The sequence below is a fragment of the Nothobranchius furzeri genome, chromosome 2 (assembly GCF_043380555.1).
Source record: "Nothobranchius furzeri strain GRZ-AD chromosome 2, NfurGRZ-RIMD1, whole genome shotgun sequence".
NCBI classification, from domain to species: Eukaryota; Metazoa; Chordata; class Actinopteri; order Cyprinodontiformes; family Nothobranchiidae; genus Nothobranchius; species Nothobranchius furzeri.
Window position 1 is genome coordinate 74,859,819 of NC_091742.1, and position 26,961 is coordinate 74,886,779.

Sequence of the window (26,961 nt, forward strand, 5' to 3'; positions counted from 1 at the left end):
CTTTTAAATGATCTTTCCTCACTTGTTTGCTCACTGCACTCATCCGGGCAGTCAATGAGTCCTCAGGCTAAGCCAAACAAGCTGATCAGCCAGGCACCTCTGCACATACTACCCCCCACTAAGAGGCTAATGGCTGGGATGTTTAATCCTTCTCAAAACAACCACAGAGATGCTAATTGTATCTATCTATAAATACAGTCAACCACTTGTCCTCTTTCTTCATTTGTCCCCTGCTCCTCCAAAGGTAGCATCACGACGGACTTCCCCGAAGTATCAGAGCAAGTACCAGGAAAGGCACAGGCATGCAGGAGAGGCTGCACGTGTGAATGAACTAGAGGTGGATATACCATTTTTGGGACTTGCAAACGTTTTCTGAAGCGGTGAGGTGAGATGTTCCCATTGCCGATGTTTACGCCAGACCAGGTGGCTCGGGTGTGTGAGAACCTGGAGGAGACCGGGGATATCGATCGCCTCGGTCGTTTCCTTTGGTCCTTGCCCGCTGCTGTCCCCGGCTCTGCCGGGGAAGCGCTCAATCGACACGAGTCAGTAATGCGAGCTCGAGCGCTGGTCGCTTTCCACAGGGGAAACTTTGAGGCTCTTTATCAAATCCTCCAGAGCCACAGGTTTACACGTGAATCGCACGCCAAGCTCCAAGACCTGTGGCTAGACGCGCACTACAGAGAGGCGGAAAGACTCCGAGGGCGGCCGCTGGGGCCGGTGGAGAAGTATCGAATCCGCAAAAAATTCCCTCTGCCACGCACCATTTGGGACGGAGAACAAAAGACACATTGCTTCAAGGTAAAAACTCAGGTAGAGATTTTTTATTGACTTATATTTAATCCCTGCTGAAAGCTGATGATGGGCGGGGTGGGGGAAACAACGATCCAAACCACGTGCTTCCTTGTTTTGGGGCTACACAGAGGGAACATCCTCACACCACTTAGACACGGCAAATCTCATTCTCGTGTGAATGTGATGTGTCGCCTGATGGCTGAGGCCAGCCGCCTGTAGCTTCTGAGCTCTTAAGGTGATAACGTTCAGAGCCACAGTTATCCTCATGGCTTCAAGTGTAAAGTGCGTCATCCTTCTGCTATGAGATCAAAAACATCCCACAACAACAATCGTGTAGGATCTTTTACTTTTTTTAAATACAAAAGACATGCTTGAATCAAAATGTTATTATGTTGGTACATTAAAAAACTCAAACTGCACCATCGTACATAAAATACAATGCAAATATTGTTTTGCAGCTATTTCATGATGCCCATTCATTGACATTAATCCTGCCCAACTCACATTCAGTCTGATTAAGCTTCATAACCTTCAATCTGCTACAAAAGTCCAAATTGAAACTTACGTTACGGGTGTCCCTAAAACAACAACATGGTTTTACAAAAAGGGAGAAGAAAGAGACATCTTGTGTCATTTAAAGATTTTCTTGTCCAAAAAAAAAAAGGACAAATATAAATAAAATACTGTTTAATTTGAAGGTCAGATATTTTATGAGGTATCATGTGAGAAAAATCTGAGCAGAACCAACTCTACCTCTCTGTTAGGAGCTGTGAACAGCTGTGTACATGATCACCCTCTGGTGGTAGTTGCTCGTTATCATGTAATCTTTAGCCTCAGGAGGGGATGTGCTGGCCTTCAGTCTCTTAAACATCTTAACACTATCCCTTTTAACTGCAGGAAAAGGTTTTGTGTAATTCAAATAGTCCCTATATACCATAAATCCAAGCTAATGCGTTAATCCTACATGAAAGATAGGGCTATTCACTGTAAGAAATAAAATGTTGAAGTTTCTTAACCAAGTTATATGAACTGGCTTCACTAAACCCAGTTGCTTTAGTGTAAAGAGTAGCATGCATTTACTTTTAATGAAACAACCTGTAACAATGATTATTACGCTTTACAATTAAGCAACGAGGTTTAATGGAACCAGTTGACATAACGTTATGTTTTTTCAAATTTTTATTCACCCTATGTCTTATTGATTTTTAGCTGTTATTTTTGGGAATTTTGTTGTATTTCCTTTTTATCTTTTATCTGTGTTCGACATGTTTGTATAACGCCGGTTTAATTAACCAACATTTTTAGTGTACAGCGCCTTGTTTGGTTGTAATGCCTTATGAATAAAATTGGATTGGATTGGATGTATAATTCCCTTTTTCATTTTTTAGAGTGTTGTTGAGCTGCTATGTGATCTCCTCATGTCAAAGTATTTCAAACAGGTCAGCCTGCGCTGATTTATGAGACGTACATGTGCTTTGTGCAGGAAAGAACTCGCAGCTTGTTGAGAGAGTGGTATCTTCAAGATCCCTACCCTAATCCGTCCAGGAAACGCCACTTGGCCCAAGCCACAGGACTCACGCCGACACAAGTGGGTAACTGGTTCAAGAACCGGCGCCAACGAGACCGTGCTGCATCAGCAAAGAACAGGTAACTCACAACATTTCAGTCGTCTGGAAAGAAATTCTTGTTTACTTAACAAAGCGGGTCAACAGTTTGAGACTTAAGGAAACAGCAAAGGTCAAGTCATGGAGGAAGCTCTCTCTCTGTACCCAGGCTCCAGCAGGATTCTTCCCTTATGCCTGAAGGCTCACACGAAAGCTCCCTTGAAGAGCGCCACCCCCACCCCCACATGCTGCCCGCCTCTCCTCGCCACCTGGGCAGCCCGGAGGAGAGCGACTGCAGCACCGAAGCCGAGCGCAGAGGAACAGGAGCGTCGACTCCAGAGATCTCCATCAGCAGCGACAGCGAGTTTGAGTCCTGAGACTTCCGTTCCTCCAGACACCCAGGGAAAACCTTTTTTGGACTCATGACAGTGTTTCAGACTCAAAGGAGTTTTGGCTAAGACCACTTCCATGATGTATCGGAGAGAAAGACACTTATATGAGGATGTAAATGTGGGTGTGTTATATTAGTATTTAGCTGATCATGAATCGGCACTATAGACTGGTAAGCAATTATGGGTAAAAAAAATATTTTAAAGCTTCAGGCAAAGTATATTTTTTCAATAATCTCAACTGATTTTAGTATTTTTGTTAGACATAGGTCTTTTTGCGACTTGTGGTTTTTAAAAGCTACATCCATTTGCTCTAAAAGTTGCAAAAACACAATTAATAATGCCTTTCTTGCTTCAGTGTGAGTATATCAATATGCACACTAACTACTCAGGATTGGGCGGAACAAGGAGAGTGAATCCTGCAGACAAATTCTATTTTTTTTAACAAACAATAAAGCAAACACATGGAAATGTGCAGGCTTTATATTGATTAGGTTTAAATGACTTTATTTTTATTGAACAAGTTAGTTTTCCAGAATCAGGAGTCAGAGAAGAACTTAATGCACTCATCTGTTCAATGCTCTATGTGCCTATTTTTGCATAAAACCCAGTCTTCAGCGACACTCACAGGCCTGCTGTCTGTCTTACAACCATCACATCTCACCACACATGTCTACATTGCATTGAAACTGCATTTTGTAAATGTTTTTGTGTAAATAAACAAACATATTTTTATCCACTTATCGTGATTGTACATCTATTTATACATTTAGGTCATTCTGAAGTCCTCAACTTGAACTACTGCCATCTTAAAACGAGATTACAGTGGTTCGTGTGAATGTTCTATTACATAAATTTGCACCAGTTTTGTATAACTTTTTTATTCACATGGAAATCTTTAGCTGTTTACAAGTATGAATGTCACTAGCAGCCACAAAATCAAATCAAATCAAATCAAACTTTATTTATATAGCACTGTTCATGCACAGGATGCAACATAAAGTGCTTAACAGATTAAAATGACCCATATAACCCACATTCCCTCCCTTTCCCACACTTAAAACAGTTATGACAGTTTCACCCCCAATCCACACACCATTCTCACACACACACACACACACACACACACACACACACACACACACACACACACACACACACACACACACACACACACACACACACACACACTCGTCCACATAACGCATTAAAAGACCACAGTAAACACGGCTGAGCTCAGATTGGACAGGTAATGAAAGACACGCCATCAAGGGAGCCATCTGCCTCGACAGCAGCAGATCGACGGCAACAGCCAAGACACCAATCCAGGGCGCCCTGGGAGGGAGGGTAGCAACCCCTACCACTACCTGGGCACTACCCAAGGAGCGCCCCAGCCGCCGCCACCGACCACCGGTCCCGAGGCAGAGAGCTACACAGAGGAAACACTGGAAGGATTAAAATACGTGACATGTAAAACCACAAAAGCTAATATGGATAGCAAAATATCCAATAAAATGTGATTATAGAAATAAAACAACATAAATGTTTAACACAACATTAATTAAAATAAATAAATAAGTAAAACAAGCAATGCAATAAATAATAATCAGTTCAAAGCTAAACTAAAAAGGTGGGTCTTAACATGAAGAATCTGAATATTCCTGCAGAAATGTCTGTAATATTCATCAGTTCTGCAGGAAATATGTACAACTTCTGCAAACAGAAGCATTTGTTTTTGTGCAATTTAGTTTTTAAGCCAAGACAAACAAACATTATTGTATTGTTCTTTGATTATTAATTCCATTTTGCAAATGCAGCAAAGTTGAGATCCTAAAACTTCGATGACATCACCACCTTGCATTTCCACATGCTGAGAGTTGATGCTGGAGGCAGGCGTTGCAGATTTGCAATGTTAAAACCTACCTACCTGGTTACTCCACATAAGTATTTCATGAGCATTGTTTTAACTCAGAAGTACCCCTGAAGGACTTAGTTAATCAAAACTTATTTTGAGCCTGAGAGAGGGTTAAAAGCAGCTGAAACTCACTTGTTCACACCAGGCTGGCAAATCAGCATAATACTGTCGCCCTGGAGTGTTATGAAAGTGCCATGGCGGTGTGGGAATTTTGCTGCATTTGTGCCGCCACGCTTATAGTAGAGTAATATCATCACAACGCTTGACTTGTGAATGCATATTATGCCTTGGTGCAACAGAAAGAGGTGTCATGATCACTTGGGTAGTTACTGCCGACTTCCGTCCGTACACAGAATTAAAAATAAAAGTAAAGGTTATGAAGCGATTGTGTTAAAAATTCCATAGCAAAACGTTACTGTGACCTGGAAATGACTAAAAAACCAGGACGCATTTCACCAGAGGTCTGTAACAACCCACCTGGAGAGAGAGAGCAGGCTTCTCAGGCATTTAGGGAGTTCACATGTTGTTAATGATAGAAAAATAACAGCTTCACATTTAATTCCAAACGCATTATAAACAGCAACAAAAACTCCAGCTGCTTCACACACAGAAAACAATGCTGTTTCCCCTCCTCCGTCCATGGAAAATGGGTGACTCCACCCACACACCAAGACTTCTTCCTACCTGTCAGCATTCTTCTTGCTATACCTATGTGAGCTCGCCTGTGCTGTTTTTATTTGTTAGTCTGACTTCTGCTCAGACAGGTGGGAGCTATTTGAGCTGCTTCTAACATTTGCCAAATCATGGACAGCCAGGGGAGGAAAGTGGTGGTGTGTGACAATGGAACAGGGGTAAGTTAAACCCAAAATGTCCACAGGCTTTTACTGCAGCTTGTTACATCTGCATCATTCTTTCTCCTTTCCATTACCTTGGAGTTACTACTACTATATGTTAATGCCAACTCACTTGTCACATGTCTGACACGAACATGCTTTCTCATACATTGTTAAATAAGAAAGCCCAGCAGGGTGTGAAAGTGTGTGTTCACAGTTTCCATGTTGTCTGAACTTGTCGCTGCTGTCTTAACACACACACACACACATCCTTAAATGGTTATGATGCATTAAACTGAGTGCACATTGGATGAGAAGCAGGAAAAGAAATCTGAGAGGCTAAAATACGAGTTTAAGTACTACTAGTTTTTGTATTTAGATGATAGTACTACAATACTACTAACTTTTTTTTGTTTTTTTCTTCTAGTTAGGAATGTATTGTGTTGCTTCAGGCTAAGGAATGTGTTATTGGTACTTAGACAAGTCGAGACAGTAAAGTGGGAGGTGTGGTCTTGACAGACCGTCTGTAGGTAATTCCATGCCGTTTAAAAACTGTGTAGTACTATATATATTTAAACATGCCCTCAATGTGTCTTTTATAGTTGCATTCTTCCAGTGTTGCTCCACTTAAGAAAAATTAAACGTTTTCTGCACGTTAAATTCAAAACAATGAAATAAATGAAGTTTCATTTTCAGTTAAAATGCAGAAACGAGAACATTAAAGGTGCATGTAAACAATAAACTTGTGTGTTTTTTTCACTTCCCTTCATAGTTTGTCAAGTGTGGCTTTGCAGGGTCCAACTTCCCACAGCACATCTTCCCCGCCATGGTGGGTCGACCAATCATACGGTCCTCCACCAAAGTGGGAAACATTGAGATCAAGGTGGGAACTGTAGATTTCACTAAACTGTTTATTGAAGGTTCACATAAGGAAAAAACTTTAAAACAACTGAAATTGCTAAATGGATGCAAATTACATCAAAGGACATTAATATGCTTTAAAGACAGTCTTCAATATATATTTTTTTTAAATATGCATTTAAAAAAGGAAATTGTAAGTAACCAACCAGTTACAGAAATCTCTGCGGAGTATTTCCATCAACGTTATAAATAACAGACAGTTCGCATGGCATAAGAGGTCCAACCTGGTACTGGTGAGGTGTGCTCAATGAACTCTGGAAATTCTATTATGGCTTTTGGTTTTAGTTAGCTACCCCAAGATCATCAGAACCCCCCCTTTGGTCACTTTTTAAAGAATTTTCTGTTGTTGACCCCTAATTAATCATGAACTCTTCATTTTTTTTAGTTCTGTTCTCACAAGTTCTGAACTCTTCCACCAGGACCTGATGGTTGGGGATGAGGCCAGTGAGTGCCGCTCCATGCTGGAGGTGTCCTACCCCATGGAAAATGGCATGGTGCGTAACTGGGAGGACATGCTGCACCTGTGGGACTACACCTTTGGCCCGCAGCGCCTCAACATCAACCCATCGGAATGTAAAGTATGGAAACAGATGCAAGTGCTTGCCACTTTTTGATCTGACAGTTTTAAAGTGACAGTGTGTAGTTTCCCAGGTGATAGAGGGCAGCACATACCTAAATGATTGCAAGCAAGCATTACGTTTGTGTTTGAGTAAGACCTTACCAACGGATGGCCACTAGGGTCAAAAATCCCAGGGAGCACAACCTCCAGCAAAATAGCAAAAACATCAGATTCCCTTTCATCACTGGCAACGAGTGAAGATTAAAAGTGTAAAACAACAATGTTTATTAATGGTGAAAGCTTTGTAACAATTTGTTACAAATCAGTAAATGTGTTTTGTCCTTGCGGCCTTCCGTAGAAGGAAACACAGCTTCCAATATGGCGTCGCCCAGAGACTTAGACCCGCTCCCATGCATTTTAGACCAGATTTTTATGGGTATATGTTATAAAACTGTCAATATTTTTCAAAAAACTGGGCATCTTTTAATTCATTTACAACAACATTTCAACGAATATTTCCAGAGATTAATGGTAAAAACTACACATTGTCACTTTGAAATAATAAAACCAGGACAGGTAACTGTCTAAAAATCAAACGGATAAGTTATTTTTATTGGTGCAGGAATCACATCTTAGTAATTGAAGTCTATGATTTTGTCTTAAAGATCTTGCTCACTGAACCTCCCTTGAATCCCACAAAGAACCGTGAGAAAGTAGCTGAGGTGATGTTTGAAAACTACCAGTTCCACGGCATCTATGTGGCTATTCAGGCTGTGCTCACTCTGTATGCTCAGGGTAAGAAATTAAGTGTTACGTCTGTGTCCTGCTTTCACACTCCCAAACCCTCCTGTAGTTGTCAGATATTTCCAGATGCAACCAAAATAATGTTTGAATTTTGCCTCCAGGTTTGCTTACTGGCGTGGTTGTGGACTCCGGAGATGGTGTCACCCACATCTGTCCAGTTTATGAAGGCTTTTCTTTACCCCATCTCACCCGCAGGCTGGACATTGCAGGGCGAGACATCACACGCTACCTGATTAAGGTACGCTGAAAAAACACCAGTGCCAGAAGGCCGAATCACAAAAATACAAGCAAACATGCAATATCTTACACGCTTTAATGTTCCATCAGCTCCTTCTGCTGCGCGGCTACGCCTTCAATCACACAGCTGATTTTGAGACAGTGAGGATGCTGAAGGAACAGCTCTGCTATGTGGGATACAACATTGAGCAGGAGCAGCGTCTGGCCACAGAGACCACCTTTCTGGTTGAGTCCTACGAGGTATATTGGTCATACGAGCAACTTCCACACATTTTGACAGAGTTAAATTATGCTGAAATAGATATGTGAATCTTGCTTAAAGGCCTCCTGGAGGGTACGTGGAAGTTCGCCCAACCAATCTACATGTGCTTTGTGGATTTGGAGAAAGCGTTCGACCGCGTCCCTTGGGAGGCCCTGGGGGGTACTCTGGGAGTATGGGGTACCAGGCCCTCTGATATGGGCTGTTAGGTCCCTGTATGACCGGTGTCAGAGCTCGGTCCACATTGCCGGCAGTAAGTTGGACTCCGCCAAGGCTGCCCTTTGTCACTGATTCTGTTCATAACTTTTATGGACAGAATTTCTAGACGCAGGTGGTGAGGGGATCTGTTTTTGTGGACTAAAGATCGAGTCTCAAATTTTTGCAGATGATGTGGTCTTGTTGGCTTCATCAGAACGGAGAGGTTCTCAGACGAGTGTGATGCAGCTGGGATGAGAATCAGTTCCTCTAAATCCAAGACCATGGTCTTGAGTTGGAAAAGGGTAGAATGCCTTCTCCAGGTCAGGAATGAGGTCCTGCCCCAAGTGGAGGAGTTTAAGTATCTTTGTGTCTTGTTCACAAGTGAGGGAAAGATGGATAGCAAGATCGATAGGTGGATTGGTGCTGCGTCTGCAGTGATGCGGGCGTTGTACCGATCTGCCACGGTGAAGAGAGAGCTGAGCCAGAAAGGGAAGCTCTCTATTTACCGGTTGATCTACGTTCCAATCCTCACCTATGGTCATGAGCTTTATTAGTAGTGACAGAAAGAACAAAACTGCAGATACGAACGATGGAAATGAGTTTCTCCACAGGGTGGCTGGGCTCTCCCTTAGAGATAGGGTGAGAAGCTTGGTCATCCGGGAGGGGCTCAGAGTAGATGTACCGCTCCTTCATGTTGAGAGGAGCCAGTTGAGGTGGCTCGGGCATCACATCAGGATGCCTCCTGGACGACGAGGTTTTCCGGGCACGTCCAACTGGGAGGAGACCCAAGGGAAGATCCAGGACACGCTAGAGGGATATGTCTCTCGGCTGGTCAAGGAACATCTTAGTGTGGTAAGGTGGAGAAACGAGGGCCCGGGCGGGATTCGATCCCCAGACTCCCGGGTGAGGGTCACGCGCGCTAACCAGTCAGCCAAAGGGACATCCCCTTGGCCAAGTAGCCAGGACATATGATCAATCGGGACACTGTCAGGACGATCACACTGCCACATTAGGATTCCCCAGGAGGAGCTGGCCCAAGTAGCTGGGGAGAAGGAAGTCTGGGTCTCCCTGGTAATTAAAGGGGAAACATGTGAGAGACAGTTATTGATATAAGGACATAATTTATTGTTTCATCAGCATATAAGTACCTTCAACAATAAGTGGTTTTCTACCATTGCTGTATAAAAATTATATGAAGGATTTGTTGGTCTAAACTTAACTTTTAAATATTAACATGTAAGTTAATCTGCCATCTTTGTGTCAGCTTCCTGATGGTCGGCAGGTGAACGTTGGCGGGGAACGTTTCGGAGCACCTGAAGCTCTCTTCCAGCCTCACCTCATCAACGTGGAGGGAGTTGGCGTGGCCGAGCTGCTTTTCAACACCATCCAGGCTGCAGACATCGACCTCAGGTCTAAGCCTCCTCCCTGCTCCACAGTGAAGCTCCACAACCTCTAACACCCTCTAACGGAAGATGCCAGTAGTCACACATCTCTTCTGTGTTTACTCAAACAGGGCCGACTTTTACAAGCACATTGTTCTGTCGGGCGGGACCACCATGTACCCTGGCCTTCCATCCAGAATAGAAAGAGAGATCAAGCAGCTCTACCTGGAGAGAGTTCTGAATGGAGACACGGAGAAACTAGCAGTAAGAACCCAATTGGTGCTGATGGCTCGTGACACAACACTTATTATGCAGAGGTGGAAGGCATTGTGGGTCCAGCTGCTCGAAGAGTCCATATTCAGTGATGGGTTGATTATCCAGCGTGGTAAAATCAGGACATGACAGATTTCTGAGTCCACTGTAGGGTTTACTAACGTCTCACTCTACTCTTCACCTCCGCAGAAGTTCAAGATCCGAATCGAGGACCCTCCTAGACGTAAACACATGGTGTTCATGGGCGGCGCTGTGCTGGCCAACATCATGAAGGACAAGGACACCTTCTGGCTGAGCCGACAGGAATACCAGGAGAAAGGCCCGGGAGTGCTGCAGAAGCTCGGAGTTGGAGTCAGATGAAACAAAAACCCATCCATCTGACTTCCTAAGCTTTTACTTCAATTCTTTTACAGTCGTTGTTTTGAGTCATGAAACTGTTGTCTCTAAAATGACTGGCTTTTCTAATCAACAATGGAAAGAAATGTTGAAAATAAATAGGAACTATTCTTTAAATGCAAACTTTGCAAATGGTTTGATCTGATATTGGAGGTCTGGTGTGAGAGCATGTGAAGAGGGTCAGATACGTGTGTCTAATGCTGAAAGCTTGAGAGTTGGCAGCCTTACGAATTCCATTTAAACAACCCCAATGAGAAGTGTACACATTTATAAAATAGTGTTGCTAGGACTGCTGTAATATTTTGATGATTGGGGTCATTTAAAGATGGCAGCAGTTCACTGGCCACACTCAAACTAGCCACAAGCTCATCAGTGATGTAAATCTTAATGTAACAATGAGCTTTTTCCAGCTCCCCCCTACTGGTTGAAAGTGGAATACCTGCCGTAAACAACCTTGCTGTAGCTTGCAATAACAAGCTAGTACTAACATGAGCCAACTAATATTAAAATAAACCACAAAGTAAAAAGATCCACACTGTTGAACAAAAATATTATTACTCACAAGTCCACTAGCAACAAAGCCAGGTCACCATCAGTCCGTGATTTTTTAGTCTCCTTTAGCTCCCTCAAACTAGCGTAGGCCTTACTGATGTTCACTGTTTTTAGCTCTTTGCTTCGCTTCCTAAGACTTTACCCTCTTACATTTACTTCCAGGCTCCACCATGATGCCAAAAGAAAAAGCAAACTTCTTTTTCTTCTTGTTCTTGTTTTTAATTGACCATCGGCAAACTGAAAATGCGAACCACTAGCATTACAGCTAGTAGGACACCTGCCTGCTCCACAAAACTATGTAGTGTGACTTTTGCTCAGCAGAGTGCTGCAGAGTGGTGTCAGATATGAAACCGGTCATGTTTTTAACCCAACAATCACTGAGATCAATGTTAAAGTATTTAGTGTTACTTTAATTTCCCAAACAGAGGTTGATCATGATGCTAAAATGGTAAAATGTTAATAATTTAGAATATTTACATGCAAAATACCTTCTAACGTGATGTAAATTTCTCATTGAAGGGTACAAATAAAGAAAAATATCACTAAAGTTAAAAACCTGAATGTGATTTCTGTCATTCTGCGACTGAAAGTTGCTCAAATTTTCGTACATTCCCTTCGTTTCTCGTCACCCAGGACAAACACGTTATCCTCAAACATTACAGTTTTTAAAGATACACATGTTGATTTGAATTGATCCACATCTAGATTTTAATATTAAATCCAGGCATTCAAAGGCAATCAGTTGAAGCCAATATTGATGAATTTGCTGCCCCCTGGTGGTTGAGTCCTTCAGCACATCCACCTCACAAGCACACTTCGGTTCAAAAGAACAAATGTTGCAATTTTTATTGCGATAGCGAGTTTTCTGACAAAATACAGTTGTGTGTTTTTTACACTGAAAAGAAATAATGAGCTCTCACAGTGAACACATGCTTCACAGACACACACACACACACACACACACACACACACACACACACACACACACACACACACACACACACACACACACACACACACACACACACACACACACACACACACACACACACACACACACACACACAGGAACAAACAGGCATACATACAAAACACACCCGCTGAACCTTCACGTTAAATGAAAAAGCATGCAGTAATGTTCAAAACACACCAAAGGACCTTCTCAGCTGAATTAAAAACTCCAGTCATGCTGAAAATCCAAACTTTCTTGTCTGCCCAACAAACCGAACAGCTAAAAGTTAGTTTTAAATACACAATCTGCTATTTGATATTGACGCTGAGTCAAACGGTCAATTGGCGGTGATGGTTTGCGGCAGGATTCCCCAGAAGCTGGTGACATGGACATTTACATTCTTCCAGGCATCTTGAGGTCCCGGTTTATTCGTCAGTGTTGTCTCGTGGCGCATCACATTACAGAGCGGCCGAGAGACACAACCGAACATAAAAAGCGGAGAACGTGGAATGAACGCAGTTCTGAGAGGCTTCAACTCTGACATGGATACATTCGTGAGTCAGTTGTCCAGGAGAGGTGATGGGATGTACCCCCCTTTCCTCCCTCACATGATTTAGAAACAAAGAGCAATCGCTTCCCACCAACTTGCCCATTACTCCACCTGCTAAAGCCATGTGAGAGATCTGAAAATCTGTGCTTTTGTTCCACTGATGAGCAAAAATAAAACTGTCCCTGTGGGGCACAAACAGCTGATTCGAAGCTCCCTTTGAGCTTAAAAACTGATTTCCTCCAAAGTAAACACTATTATCTCACAAAATGACATCTGGAGTAGGTATTCTGTCACTTTGGTACTAAGGTTTGGTCTTCTTGGCTTTACCGCTCTGTCGTTGCCACGACTACGGCTTGCATCCCCACCTTCACACTTCACCCAGACATCTGCAGACTTTTACACACAAAGTGAAGCAATAATACATCCAAGCGTCTTTTAGGTTTCGCCCAGAACTACGCTGTGAAAGGGTTACATCACCACGGTGGACATTTTGCCTTCCAAAGTGAGGAAAGTGCTTTTGTTTCCAGGCAACAGTAGTCTCACAGAATTAGTTTTTGGGCTTCAGCCTCCTCGTGCTCTAATGATGTCATCCCTTCACGGCGCAACTCTGGGTTCATGTTTCACATCACAATCAAATCCATTTATTACACATTTTCCACAAACAGTACACTCCTTTACACTGGCAGCCTCACCAAAGCGGCACAACTTTTGCTGAGCTGCTCCTGCTTTGATCCGCTTGGGAAAGAGTCAGGAGTTGTCAGGAGGAGGGCAACGTGTTCTCGATGACAACAATGTTCTGATCCACGACGCCGAGCGGCAACCGCCGGAGAGAAGAGACAGAGAGAGAAAGAGATGGAGATAAAGACCAACCAACTCCTCCTGCTCTTCCTCCCTCCCCCTTCCTCCGTGCCTCCCACTCACTCCTCACACACGGACTCGCTCAGGTCCACGGCGCCACCTCTGGTGAGCCGCCGCATCTTGCTGAAGTCGTGGTCGGTCCTCAGGTAGGAGAGAGAGGGGCCCCCTTCGCTGTGGCTGGCAAGGTCCTGGGGCTGGGCCTGAGGCGGCAGGGCCCTCATCTCGCCGCCGCTGCGCCAGTACAGGGTGTATTGCTGCGGGTCGGACACTCCGAAGGTGGCGGCACACAGCTGGGCCAGGGCCTGGCTTGTCTCCCCGGCCCTCCACTGCAACGTCCGCACGGTGCTCCGCTCCCCGTCCTGGAACAGTATCCGAACGCACCTCTGCAGGGGAGGAAAGGAGAAAAGATGCAGAGAGCAGCAGTGAATGCATATTGTGTTTATGACAAACAGAGGTCAAGAGGCGTATGGATCGGGGTCAAATGAGGGGGAGGAGAGAGGGATGGAGCCAGAAACGGAGAGAAAAATGTGGACGGTGATAATCTGACAATAAAAAATCCTGAAAGTGTCTAGATCAAAGCATCACATTCAAATCCACTTCTTCTAACGGCTCTTTTCTCAGCTTTCACAAACTTTTAAAATCAGAAAAAAAGAGAAAAAAAACCAAGCAGCTCTGGGGAAATTCTCTCTCTTTACTTTCATCCAAACACTTTTCTTTTCATCCCAAAAGAGCGAAAAGCAACTCAACACGAAAACCAACAAGCTGCATCTCTTCAAAGGCTTCGGCTATTATATAAGCTGACATTCAACCACCTACAGACGGCCTTACAACCCTCTCCTCACACACAAACACACCGCGACAATCCCCTCATCAAACATCCAGCCTGAAGAAAACCAAAGCAAATCCTCTTCTCTTCCCCTACACACACACACACACACACACACACACACACACACACACACACACACACACACACACACACACACACACACACACACACACACACACACACACACACACACACACACACACACACACACACACACACACACACACACACACCAACAAGCTACCTCCCGCAGCACAAAAGCAAAAGTGGCCACACAGGTGGTTAAATAGAAAAATCTGAAACACACACACAGCAGCAGTCACAATCAACAGGTCAGCTGTCCTCCAGCAAAACTCACAGAGTCACTGAGCTCCTCGCTGTCCGTGTGCATATTGTGTTTGCCTGCTTCGATGGGTAGATGCAGCTCAATAAATTTCATGTTATCTGACCGCCCACCTCTTCATAGCACTTGGCTCACTGATCCCCGCCTGTGTCAGTGGAGAATCTGGCTGCCCGGTGAGTTAGATCGGCTATTTGAAGCCAGGAGAGGCACCACGTGACAAGATAGAAACGTGGATGATAATGCTTTGTTTTTTTTTTTCTAGATGGCTTCTGGTGAACCGTTCCACCAACCTGGGATCAGGAGGGTGATACAGGGGAGTGTAGGAAATGAAAAAAACATGGAAGCCAATGTGTGCTGGTATTTATGTGAGCTGGAGGCTTCTGATCAAAGGATTACCTTCTAGAAAGGGCTGAAAAATAATCCTCCCCCCACTGTGTCCCGTTTGAAAACAAGCCAAGTGTTTGTTTCACTTTTTAAGGAAGACTTCCTCTTTGAAAATCTTTTCTTTTTTTACTTAAGGAAAGAATTCAGGAAATTCCCCTAACAAAACGCAGTGACCTGAGGTCAAAATTTGAGTCTAATTTGAGCGGCTGCTCCACCGCATCTGCGAGTTTCACAGATGTAGGACAATCAGATGATGACGAGCGTGCTTCACCATCAGAAAAAGTAATTACAGTAATGTCTGACCCTACTGCAGGTGGATTATTTCTGCCTTTGCTTTTGCTAATTCTGGCCTGATAGAAGACAGAATAGGTTTGAAACAGGCTGAACTTACAAAAGGCAGTTTTCCTTTATAAAGAGAGATAACCTTGTAATTGTATAAATTCATGTGAAGGTTGAACAATTCTGTTAAGGTTTTGGTTTCACACAGTGACACCAGTTATGCATCTTTTCATTGGAAGCACTGGATTAGATTCTGTGTTTTTAAAATTTCCACTGTCTTTTACTTTTTTGCACATCCTGGCCTCACGTTGTGTCCTTGGGCAAGGCACGTCACCCTCCCCGTCTACTGGTGGTGGTCAGAAGGGCTGGTGGTGCTGATGGTGTGGTAGCCTCATTTCTGTCAGTGTGCCCCAGGGCAGCTGTAACTTCAATGTACCTTATCACCAGTAGTGTGTGTGTGTGTGTGTGTGTGTGTTTGTGAGATTATTCTGTAAAGTGCTTTAAAGTCCCTGACTTAGTAAAGCACTATTCAAATGTGCAATATTATTATATCACTAATAACCCTTGGGTCCCTTTAATAATGTTGCATGGTGCACTAATCAGCATCAATAAACAAAAGATCCTTTATTAAGGTTCCCAATGTTGTTAACTATTAAGTGTCCTTAAGGTTAGGACATAGGGCTGGGGTGTGTGTGTCCTGTTTAGTAATGTGTTCTTTAATATTAACATTCATATTAAGCAGTTGTTAATACTTTAGTAGTTTATTAATGCTTAATAATGCACCAAGTAACGTTAACTCGTTCAATGCCATTGACGACTAAAGCTATCAATTGTGTTGTGTAACAGGGAACGAGCTTGTGCACCGTGAGAGTAAACATCATGGCTCTACAGCTGATCTTCACCCACGTGTGTCACACATCTCCAGATCAGGAAGCAGACAATCCATGAACTAGGAGATCGTTTTTGGATGTTGCTTGGAAGAAAGCGAGGCGCTAACCAGAAAAGCTCCCGCAGCTCACACTTCAACAACAGATTGTGAAAGACTGGAAAAAGCTAGAAACACGCTGATTCTTCCTGATGTAAGAAGTGAGTCCACTTGTTCTTTTGGTAGTTTTGTTGTTTACATGATCATAGAGCACAAGGTTCTGTGACGCTTCAAAAGAAGAATAAAAATGCTGAAAAACGCTGGCATTCAAGGGCTTTCTGTTCACATAACAGCCGGCAGTGAATGAGTTAATAAATGGATCCTTGTTGTAAAGTGCTACCATATTATTATTATTATTATTATTATTATTATTATGTGAAAAAGTACCCCCCCCCCCCCGAATTGTGAATCAATTGGGATTATCAATTCAATTCAAGTTTATTTATATAGCGCCAACTCACGACAAGAGTCGTCTCAAGGCACTTCACTTAATAAAAATTCCAATTCAAGTCAGTTCATTAAGCCAATCAGAAATAATGTTTCCTATATAAGGAACCCAGGAAATTGCATCAAGTCACTGACTACTGTCAGTGACTATATCAGCCACATCCAGGCTTGATTTCTAACAGACCTTTAGCATAAAGTAATCAGATCAATTAAACCTGTACGACAACAGAAACAATCCCAAAAAGCAACCCATCTTGCGAGCTGCGTTGCTATTATCCAATCAGAAGTGAGATATCTAAATATCAGGAAATGAGTCCAGATCCTGTCGTGTTCAGCTCACCTCTGATCTGGCTTAATTCTACTTCCTGAAACTGTTGCGCTAGAGCTTCATTCCCACAGAAATCAACTCACAAAGCATTCAGTTATACTAGAGACCACAGCAAATGTGTTGAAAGAACAAGTGAACTTGGTATTTGAAGCTAAGGTCGGAGGTCAGGGTCCAACAATGAAAAACATCTTCTCCAACCCTAACCCCCCATGGGCTTCCAAAGCCAAAACCAGCTGACTAAAAATGAAAGACAAAAAGACCTGTCTCTTATTTACAACAACAACAACAGAAAAACATCCCAAGGCTTTTGGGAAAATGTTCCGTGAACTAATGAGACAAAAATGGAGCTTTTGGAAGGTGTGTGTCCCTTTGCTTTAAACATCTTTGGTATGTTCTTGCTGTGTCCAGTTTCTAATTCCATTTTTAGTTCTTTTCTAAAACACAGAAAAGTTTTTTTTTTTTACCTTGCTGACAGTTTTGTTTGCCGACTGCAAAATTTCCTAAGAGCTGACACTGATGGTGGCGTCAATTCCTACTCTTGTTTATCCGCGAGCAGCAGAGGACGTTGTCGCCCTCTGCTGCCCGCTCTTCCCTCACCGATGATGCAGTCCCACGCACGATCCAATGGGACAATGGACACGACCCCATCGTCTCTGTTCACCTCCCATTTCCCCTCAAAAACGTGTTATTGGAGCCTATGGAAATGAGTTGTCCAGTATATATGTCGATGCCTCCACCTCTGCCCACCTTCAGTGTCCCAGCTGCAAATCATCAGCTAATGACGACTGATGGCTTAAAGGACTGCAGCTTTCAGTTCTCTGAGAGACAACCACAGCCTAAACACCTGTTCTTCTCTCCTCGGTCCTGGGATCATTTGGTAGTAAACGGTTTAGCATGTTGATAAATTTGGTTAAGAACTTTGGTAAATTCAGTGTTTAGGATAGATAGTTCTCTTGTTAAACCCTTTGGCAATTAATAGCCGTTTTTCATTTAGTGATCCTTTTCGTCTGCTCTAGAGCTTGAATTTCAGTTTCCTTTTTCAGCCCTAGAGCTCGCTTTAGTTTTGTTAGACAGAATAATATTTAGGATAATTATAGCCGTCGAGATTTGTTTTAGTTATTTAGCTCTGGCATTTTAATTTAATAAAGATATTCTCGTGTTTTCTTCCTGGAGGCCTTTTGCCTCAGGTGTTTTGAGTTTTCTCCGTCGCCTTTGTTTAGTTAGATTAGGGTGCATTTTCGTTTAGTCATTTTATTCCGGTCAAGGACTGAGTATTTGTGTTAACCCCTTTGTTAATAAAATACATTTTATTTACACTCCCCCTTTCTCCGCACCAGTTCTTATTTTACCCCTCTACCACAACGCTTAACATCATCAGGGTTTGTAACATAAATGGGGGCTCGTCCGGGATTTGAACCCGGGACCTTTCGTAACCAGGATTTCTGCTCTCTGGTAGAAAATACTCAGGTAAAATATCTGACCTTTGACCTTGAACAGGCAGGCCATGCTAGAAAACTCTCCAAACAGCTGAATTAAAACAAATCAGGAAAAGTGAGGGGAATGAAATATCTCCATGGTGATGTAAGAGACTCATCACTAGTTACCACAAATGTTTGCTTACAGCTGTTACCAAAAGTGTTGTAACCAGTTATTATGTTTAGCAGGGCCAGGGTTTGTTTGCTTTCTCTCAAAGAATGAAATTATGATTTGAAAAGGGAATTTAGCTTTTACTCAGTTTATCTAACTGACACTGAAATGTATTTACCTATGTGATCTATCTAAGTGCTACAAAGAAGCAAAAGGAGAAAACATTTTGTATTTATGTACTTTACTCCCAAGCCATTAGTCACAAAAACGTGTAAATAAAGGAAGGTTTTTTTGTCATGTTTTTGTGCAAATGCTGTACGGATATTACTTACTTATCTTTTCAGGTGGAATGCTGCAGTTTGCAGGCACCGGATGGCACACTGACATAAATGAATCCCAGTACATTTATGTATTCAAAAAAGGTCAAATCAATAGTTCTGCTGGAGAGAAAACGAGTCTCTGAGAAGTAAAATATGAGGTTTTGTTATTCAGCTAATATTTGTCCAAAATAAATAAATAAATAAATAAAAATAAAAAAAACAATATAAAACTCTAAAAGTAAAATCATATGAAGATGTTCTAAAATGACCAACAGCAAACTTGATCTTTTAGATCGTTATAGCTACAGACTAAAATCCTTGACTACATTTGTGATGCTAACAGTGTTTCTTATTGTGATACTAAAGCCCAAAGCAGCTGGTCCCTACTTGGCTCTGCTGATTCTCCTTTTGTTTCTGGGCCTCCAGGCTCCGTCTGCAGCTCCACTCCTTCAGGGAATCCTGGACTTGTGGCGTCAGGCTGCCCGAGAACGGCTGCCCCTGTTCCAGGTTCTGGATCAGACACAGGCTAACATACACACTGGTCAGGTAGTACCCACCTGGAGAGGAAATAAACAGATATAGCAAGAAAAATGGTATATAAATAAATAAATACAAGGCATGCATTGAGTTTCTTTTTTTATTTGGGACTATTATTGGGTCAAGCGAAATCTGCTTTAAAACTACATGTCATGGGCAAAAAAAAAAAGGTCAGTTTAAAAAAACCCATGAAACAGCAATCTATGAGTTCATTACATCCACAGACTAGATAACTGTAACGGACTGTTCTTTGAAGTTTTTTTCTTTATATTATTCCCTGCAGAGTAAGTAGTTTCAGATATAGAATTTAAAATTTCCCGTTTACATCATGTGAGTCTTTTAATTTGATGTCAGTGTTTTTATGTTCTGGTTTTGTATTGAAACAACACTTTGGACAACCCAGGTGTCATACATTTTAAAGTGCTTCATAAATCAACTGGTATGGTATTGTAGTGAGGCAGATTATTGATTGTATAGTTTGTTTAATCATTTTTAACAGTGATGTATTTTCATTTATGTGATTAGCTATGAGACAACCTCTGTAGATACCAGATGTGATAGAGGTGCCGTATCTGTTCCGTAGCCACGCGCCTCCTAATGATGTCCCACAACATGATTGGCTGGATGTTGACGCATTGACATAGAAGATTTTTGTTGGTCGTGCATTAAGTTGGCACATTATGTGCTCCTGTAGCCAGAACTAAGTGTTGTAATTCTTCTTGGTAGGAAACTTCCATGAAGATAAATATCATTACCTTATTTAACTGATATTTAGTCCAATAAATAATCCCAGACTGCACTCCATAAATAAAAAATATTATTTATATACTCAAATTCCTTCACCCGTATGGGAAAAATAACAATAACAAAAAGTTTTGGGGATTCTTATGGAATGCAGGGCTGTTTTGAATAACTTTATTGAACAAAAAGCAAGAAAACAACATAAGAACAAATGAAGTATGCTACTTACTAACAGCCAGGGGTGCTAATTATCTAAATAAATGCAAAAATGCACATATAAGAATTGAGTCTAATTTCAATTTTAGTGTTCATTTGGTAAAAAATTGGGGGCAATGTGTTGTGTCTGGTACCTACACCTCTCAACCTCTAGGAGTTGTTGTAATCCAGAATAATTAGTTACCTGCTTCCTTCAGAACATAGTCGGTGTCTTCTTTAAAAAAATCTAATTTAGCTCTTAGCTGTCTATTTATTATTATTATTATTTTTTTTCAAAAATAGATCTGTTGTCTGGTATATCATAAAAAAGTGTTTCTCTTTTCTTTTTTGACCAAAAATGGCATGAGCCCAATGCACCATATATCTCCCAATGTTAGGAGCAGAATCAGTCAAAGGCAACTCAAAAATTTCACCTAACATTGTTTAAAATGCAGTGATAAGTATTATTTCTGCTCCCAAGAGTGATTTCACTTTGGTTCCTGAACATTTTCCACATATTTGAGTCAAACCGCAGTAAAAATTGCTGCACATCTATTGTATCACATCTTTATTTTGTTGTTGTTGCAAATTTAAAGTCATGTTGAATTTAGAGGATCTAGTGGATTTTTGAGCTCTACATAAATTATACTTTGCAGGATAGAGTTAATCACTCATTTTTGACACATTTGCAGTGGTCTCTAGTATAAATGAATGCCTTGCGGGAACAAAAGCTCTGGTGCTCCTGTTTCAGGAGCTAGAAGTGAGCCAGAGCAGGGGTGAGCAGACAGCAGGCTCTTATTTGCTGATATTTGGACATCTCGCCTCTGATTGGCTAACAGCAACACGACTCAGTTTGCTTTGCAACATGGAAGTATTAACTAGATAACACAAGCCTGGAGAAGTTCCGCTGTGTGGTGGAGTTGCTAATGCTAACAGTTAGCTTCTACTAGTTGAGATGTATGCTGTTTCCTGGACGCTAAACCAACAGCAGCCATCCCCAACGTCAGTGAAGATGGGTGAATCAGTTTTTCAATGTGATATGAAATTGACTGGCTTATGTATCTGTATCGGTAGCTAATGCAGCAAATAGGGATAAAAGACTGTTTTCACATTCAGCCTGCATGTGAAACTCTAAGTGATCGATCACATTTCAAAATATCAAGTAAAAACAGTTTCTGAGTGAAGATACAAGACAGCTTAGCCTGATAATCATGTGGTTACTATAAAAAAAGCAGACAGCTGATCTGGTAGTTTGTTGAGAAAAAAAAAACAACAACAAAAACACAGATGACAGCTTTTTTTGGGTCAGCGTTTGGGTCAAACCTTCTCCACCAAGCCAGGAGGGCTCCAGCAGCTCCATCATGTACTCCACCTCTATTAAGAGTTGAGGCCGGTTACATTCCACTATCACGTAAGATAACGATGGAAGGAGGTCATCCCAGCTAACTTCCTGTCCTGAAAAGACAAACGAAACGACTACCATTGATTTAGCATTGAAATGGGAGTTGACCATTTGATTGTAAACATTAAAAGTATCCAGCAGTCTCACCGTGTAAGGTTCCCATGGCCTTGTGGACATATTTGCACACCTGTAACAGCAGGAGCACTTTGTCAATGGGCGAGTGCGTCCGCTGCATCAGAGTCAGCTTCTGCTTCACCTTCTCCACCTCCCGGCTATCCGGGACTCCGGTCCGTACGCCGAGCTTCTCCATGGCTGCGTCCCCTTTCAGGCGAAGCATGTTCTGCGTGAGGCGTTGGATGGAGCTGTCCTGATTATGCAAAGCCATCATTGCTTTCTCAAGGTGGCACCTTAGAGGCCTGAGGATGCAGGAGAACATGGCCCTCTCCAACGCCAAGTCTATAGGGAAGAGGGAGGGTTCAAATTTTAGGAAAGAAATTAATCCATTACTACAAATGCTGGTGTAATCATTTCATTTGTATAAAAGCTGTCTTCCACAAGCAGCACAAGTCAGAGCAGATTTGCAAACATTCAGACATGTTGCTATCCAAGAGCCTGTAATTTATCATTTGTTTCCAGACCTCCCAAACACAAACCTATTGTGCTAGAACAATAAATACTAACGACAGCTAAATTGCACCACTGAACACTCACAGTGTGTAAAAACTGAGTTAATCTTATCCTTGTAGCATTTTAACTTTTTTCTTTGTTTTAGAAAATGTAGTTTTTCACTCTTCAGCAGTGAATTCCTCATTTTTGTTAAGAGTCGGACAACAAGCCTGATGAAATGTGTCAAACCACACATAATAATACATCTGCAGTCATTCTCAAAACAAAATTGAAACGCTAAAGTTGTTTTCAGCAACTGTTGTTCAATAATTAACCCTTAAGGACCCGTGGTGTCACAGTCTATTTTAAGCTTCTGCAAAATTGCTTCTGGAGTTCTATATTCAAGTTAGACAACCCCGAAGTGACATTCTGTCCATACAGAATTAACTTCTTTATTTGATTTTATATATTTTTTTCTACATGTTGATGCATTTGTTGTTTTCTGTTTCAAAGGATTTGGGTCCTTTAGGTTTAAGGCCAGAATTTTGCAGATGTGTGAGAGTTCTAAGGGCTGGTTGAGTCAATGCATAATTCACTTGATGCAGAATCCCCAAAAATAATTTTTACCACATGAATTCATTCATTTTGTTCAACTGTCAAAAATCCATAAAAGTAATTTCAAGGTGCCCATGCATTTTCCCTAGTTTATTAGACTTTTCATCTTTTGTAAACAGTGTCCTCTTAAGTCCTTTATCCCTTCTGAAGAAGCATCACAAGTGAGGACAAACCCATCTTTAAGACAGTATCAAAATGAAATCAGCTTCCTTCTATTAAACTTTTAAGACTGCCACATCCTAGAAGGGTAAAAGTCTTTACAAGCACGGATTGCACAGATTGCACCCTTCTAAATGCACAGAAGACAACAGAGATTGTTGTGGACTTTAGGAAGCACACAGTCCCACTCCCCCCAATAACCCTGCCTGACACTCCCATCACGATGGTGGACTCATGTTGCTTCTTAGGCACCTCCATCATCCAGGACCTCAAGTGGAAGCCCACCATCACCGCCATCATAAAAAAGGCCCAACAGAGGATGAACTTCCTGAGGCAGCTGAAGAGATTCCTGTCAGCACAGTCAATGAGGCAGTTCTACACCGCAATCATCGAGTCCATCATCACCTCTACAATCACCGTGTGGTACACTGGAGCTACCATCAGGGACAAGAAGAGGCTGCAGCGTGTTGTACGCTCTAATGAGAAGGTCATTGGTTGCAAACTCCCCTCCATACAGGACCTGTACACCTCCAGAACATTGAGGCGTGCAGGTCGGATCACAGCAGACCCGTCTCACCCTGGACACAGTCTCTTCGACTCACTCCCATCTGGCAGAAGGCTCCGATCCATTCGGACCAGAGCCTTTCACCACAAGAACAGTTTCTTCCCCTCTGCTGTTGGACTCATGAATGACAATCGTAGACCTGCCCACTCCAGCTGCTTGGTCTCAGTCACATGACCCTGTGTTGTGTTTTTACCAACTGATCTGCTCTGACCTGTTCAGAAGATCACTTCTCTAATTATTGGAACTTTATGTCATTATTTTTTCATGATTCTATTCTTACTTCCTATAATTACTAATCCCTCATTTTTATCTTTCCTTTTGCACCAAGGACCGCAGCAATTTCCTAATGTTGTGTTGTGATTTCTCACACAAATGCCCTTCTAATTCTTCTGATTAATGCCTTGCTACACTCTACCTAACCTATCAGAACATAGCTGGTAAGTTTGCCACTTCCTTCAGTTTGAAGAGTCATGATGGTGGTCATAAAACAGATTAATCTTGCTTTTGTACACCTTCTTGCTCCCTCAACAAGCATCATATGTCAACAGCTCATTCCCACAAAGTTCCAACAGAATTATAGCCTTTTTACATCGATTCATTTATCATCTGGTGTCCACCTCTAGCAATCATTGAGTGACTAGTGGAGGGCACCCTGGACAGGTCTTCAGTTTATCCCAGGGACACACAAACACAAACAACCAGTCACACACAGTCCAACATACATATTGTTGGAGAAAACCCATGCATGCATAGGACCGTTTCCACTATCGGAACTTCAGGTAATTTGAACAGAGATACCCAGCAACTGAGTAGCTGAACTGCAGTATGTACTTGGAAATGGGTGCTGGGTGGGACTTATGGTTAACTCATGCTGATTGGTTCAAACTCAAAAGGAAATTACATCACACGTCGCCAAATAACCACCATTTGTAAAATTAGAAGAGTTGCTGGTGAAGTAGAATGGAAAGAAAAGAAACAAGAATTTCCTAACAACAAACATCAAAATGTGAGGCCGAAAATCCCCATAATTTATGTTGCTTTTTGGTCCATCACAGCGCTGGTTCTGGACATTGAACGCCACTTTTTATGTCACACAGCCGCTCTCCTTGTCCCCTGAATGTATAAAATGACAGCGTGCTTTCACAGAATAAAACAAAAAAATTATATTACTGTCCATGGATGCCTTTTGGCGCTGATCAGTGATGTCACTCACTGACCAAACTGGCGTGATATGCTGACAAAATGGATAGCAAACGAATGAAAGGACTGAGACATCATTTTTTCTCTGTCACCTTCTTCCTTACCAGAAATATCCCAGAAATCCTATGATGTAAACATGACACATATGGAGAATGTGCTAACTCCACACAAAGAAGCTGTGCAGGCAGGATTTGAACCAGCGATTTTCTTGCTGTGAGGAAACAGTGTAACCAACTGCCTCACCCAACTGCAGCCTCTTGTAGACATTTTTGTGTCTGCTAATATTGATTGGCTGTGACAGCCATCTTGAATCCAGTTGACTCCAAACATTGTTGCAGCTGTAGATGTACGTCCAGTTAGCATTTTCTAAGGGTTTCATTAAAATATGTCCATTGTTCATGGATTGTTTTTCCAAGACACAATCTACACCCACACAGGAAAAAAACCTGATACCAAAGCACAGAGCTCTGTATTACACCAGTCCACGTTCGTGTACTGTACACATGCCTGCGTGCCTTCACACGTGGAAACACTCTGGGTGATTCTCCTGAAGCCAGTGGGCAGCCCTGACTCAATATTTTCCACTTATCATCAATTTCGTCCTCTCCCTCCTGTGTAATCCCCCACATCTCTCCATATTTACCTCACCACCCCTCGTGGTCAATCCCTCCCATCTCTTTCTCATTTCCTTCTGTTTACCATCTTTCTAAAGTAATATATCACATGTAATTTGATTACAGACTTGCAAGATATGAGCAGCTTAAAAACCACAAATACTTTTTAAAGCTGTTACATACAAAAGTGTAACAGATTACATTTCCCAAGTAACCTGCCTATTTCCATGCCTCCCTCCCACCCTCCCCGTGAATCGTGCTGCTTTTCAAGTGAGCGTGGGCCACTGATATCTTTTTATGATAAACGAGGGGGAGAGAAAAAAAAATGCAAATGCCTCCCACCGACGCAATGAGAGATAAATTGGAACCACGGCACAGAGAGGAAGGAAAGGAGGAAGGGGGAGAGTGGAAGGCATGCAGCGGACGGCCGATCTCCCCTGAAGCTTCAACACAGCCAGGCAACCGTCGTTCATCATCACACGATCAAACAACAACAGAAAAAAAGAGAAACACACCTGCACGCACACACTCGGGAACACACAAAGCAGTAAAGTAAAGGAAAGCCTGCACACGGGGCTGTGAAAAACCACAGTCCTTGCAAAGTAACACCCTGCAGTGTCTGTAGGTAAGGCGAATCAAACTGAACGGGATGTGTTGAGGGTGCTTCATGCAGGGCTATCCTAATGTTTATTAAAAAAAAAAAAGAAAAATAACACAACACGAGCTCCCCTTACTCCATACAGGCTACTTTGTGTTGACCGTGTCTTTCACCGGAGACCGAACATCCCACCTGTTTTCAGAAAAAGCCTGTGTGTTTCCACAAGCCTGCATCCTCTGGCAATGTCTGTGTTGAATCACTGATTTGTTTTCTACTTGTCTTCCTTTTCATGCCACCAACTATTTATATATTAAAAATGATTGATTAAGAAGGGTAGAGTCCAGCCCAATCAGCAGAATTTAATCACACAAATAACTTCATTAGACTAAATGACTTTGAATAATGTTAAAAAACTATTTGACATTGAATTAAATGTACATTGCAGTTTATTTCATGTAGCTGAACCGTTCACTTTGAAGAGTCTGAAATTCTGAAGTTCACCTCCAACCTTGAGATCATGATTGTAGACTTAAATATACAATAAATATAAATAAAGTGGAATGCTCCCTATAGGAGGGTTGGGATAGACTTTCTGTCTCTTGGTTTCTTGTTCAGAGGTTGGATGAGTAAAGACAAAAGACCAGTCGATTAAGGTTTGTCATCGGAAATCAGGTGTTGCTTTGGTTTGTTATGGTAAAGAAAAAAACTGAGTAAAAAGGACAAAGTTCTTAATTTAGCAGTCCATCAAATGTTCAAACCCTCATTTCTGATCAGGAGATTTGTATAGAAAGAAGGAGATCCCGTAAACTAGGA

The 26,961-nt window shown here is 42.1% G+C and overlaps 3 protein-coding genes across 6 annotated transcripts in view; 2 read left to right on the forward strand and 1 right to left on the reverse strand.

Moving 5' to 3' along the window:
• Positions 1-202: 202 nt before the first annotated feature.
• On the forward strand, positions 203-3,524 carry six7 (SIX homeobox 7). 2 transcript variants are annotated; one of them, XM_054747486.2, is made up of 3 exons: positions 203-810; positions 2,276-2,439; positions 2,566-3,524. In XM_054747486.2, exons 1-3 carry the CDS (start codon positions 391-393, stop codon positions 2,771-2,773), a joined length of 792 nt encoding a protein of 263 aa, XP_054603461.1. In that variant the 5' UTR covers positions 203-390; the 3' UTR covers positions 2,774-3,524. The 2 variants fall into 2 exon arrangements, with proteins under 2 accessions (XP_054603461.1, XP_015801902.1); XM_015946416.3 differs by having other exon boundaries at positions 203-798.
• An 875-nt stretch (positions 3,525-4,399) lies between these two features.
• On the forward strand, positions 4,400-10,685 carry zgc:101810 (actin-related protein 2). The gene is made up of 9 exons (XM_015946415.3): positions 4,400-5,551; positions 6,306-6,416; positions 6,874-7,032; positions 7,679-7,808; positions 7,919-8,055; positions 8,145-8,294; positions 9,776-9,921; positions 10,025-10,157; positions 10,356-10,685. The coding sequence occupies exons 1-9, from the start codon at positions 5,504-5,506 to the stop codon at positions 10,524-10,526; spliced, it is 1,185 nt and encodes a 394-aa protein (XP_015801901.3). The 5' UTR covers positions 4,400-5,503; the 3' UTR covers positions 10,527-10,685.
• Positions 10,686-11,934: 1,249 nt separating this feature from the next.
• rin1b (Ras and Rab interactor 1b) overlaps positions 11,935-26,961 on the reverse strand; it is a 56,000-nt gene continuing 40,973 nt past the window's right edge. For all 3 annotated transcript variants that reach the window (XM_015946413.3, XM_070547956.1, XM_015946412.3), the window contains 4 exons: positions 21,939-22,247; positions 21,713-21,844; positions 19,304-19,473; positions 11,935-13,857 (listed from right to left, as the gene is read on the reverse strand). In XM_015946413.3, coding sequence (XP_015801899.1) covers positions 13,534-13,857; positions 19,304-19,473; positions 21,713-21,844; positions 21,939-22,247 — 935 coding nt within the window. In that variant the 3' untranslated portion in view covers positions 11,935-13,533. The remainder of the gene's footprint in view (positions 13,858-19,303; positions 19,474-21,712; positions 21,845-21,938; positions 22,248-26,961) is intronic.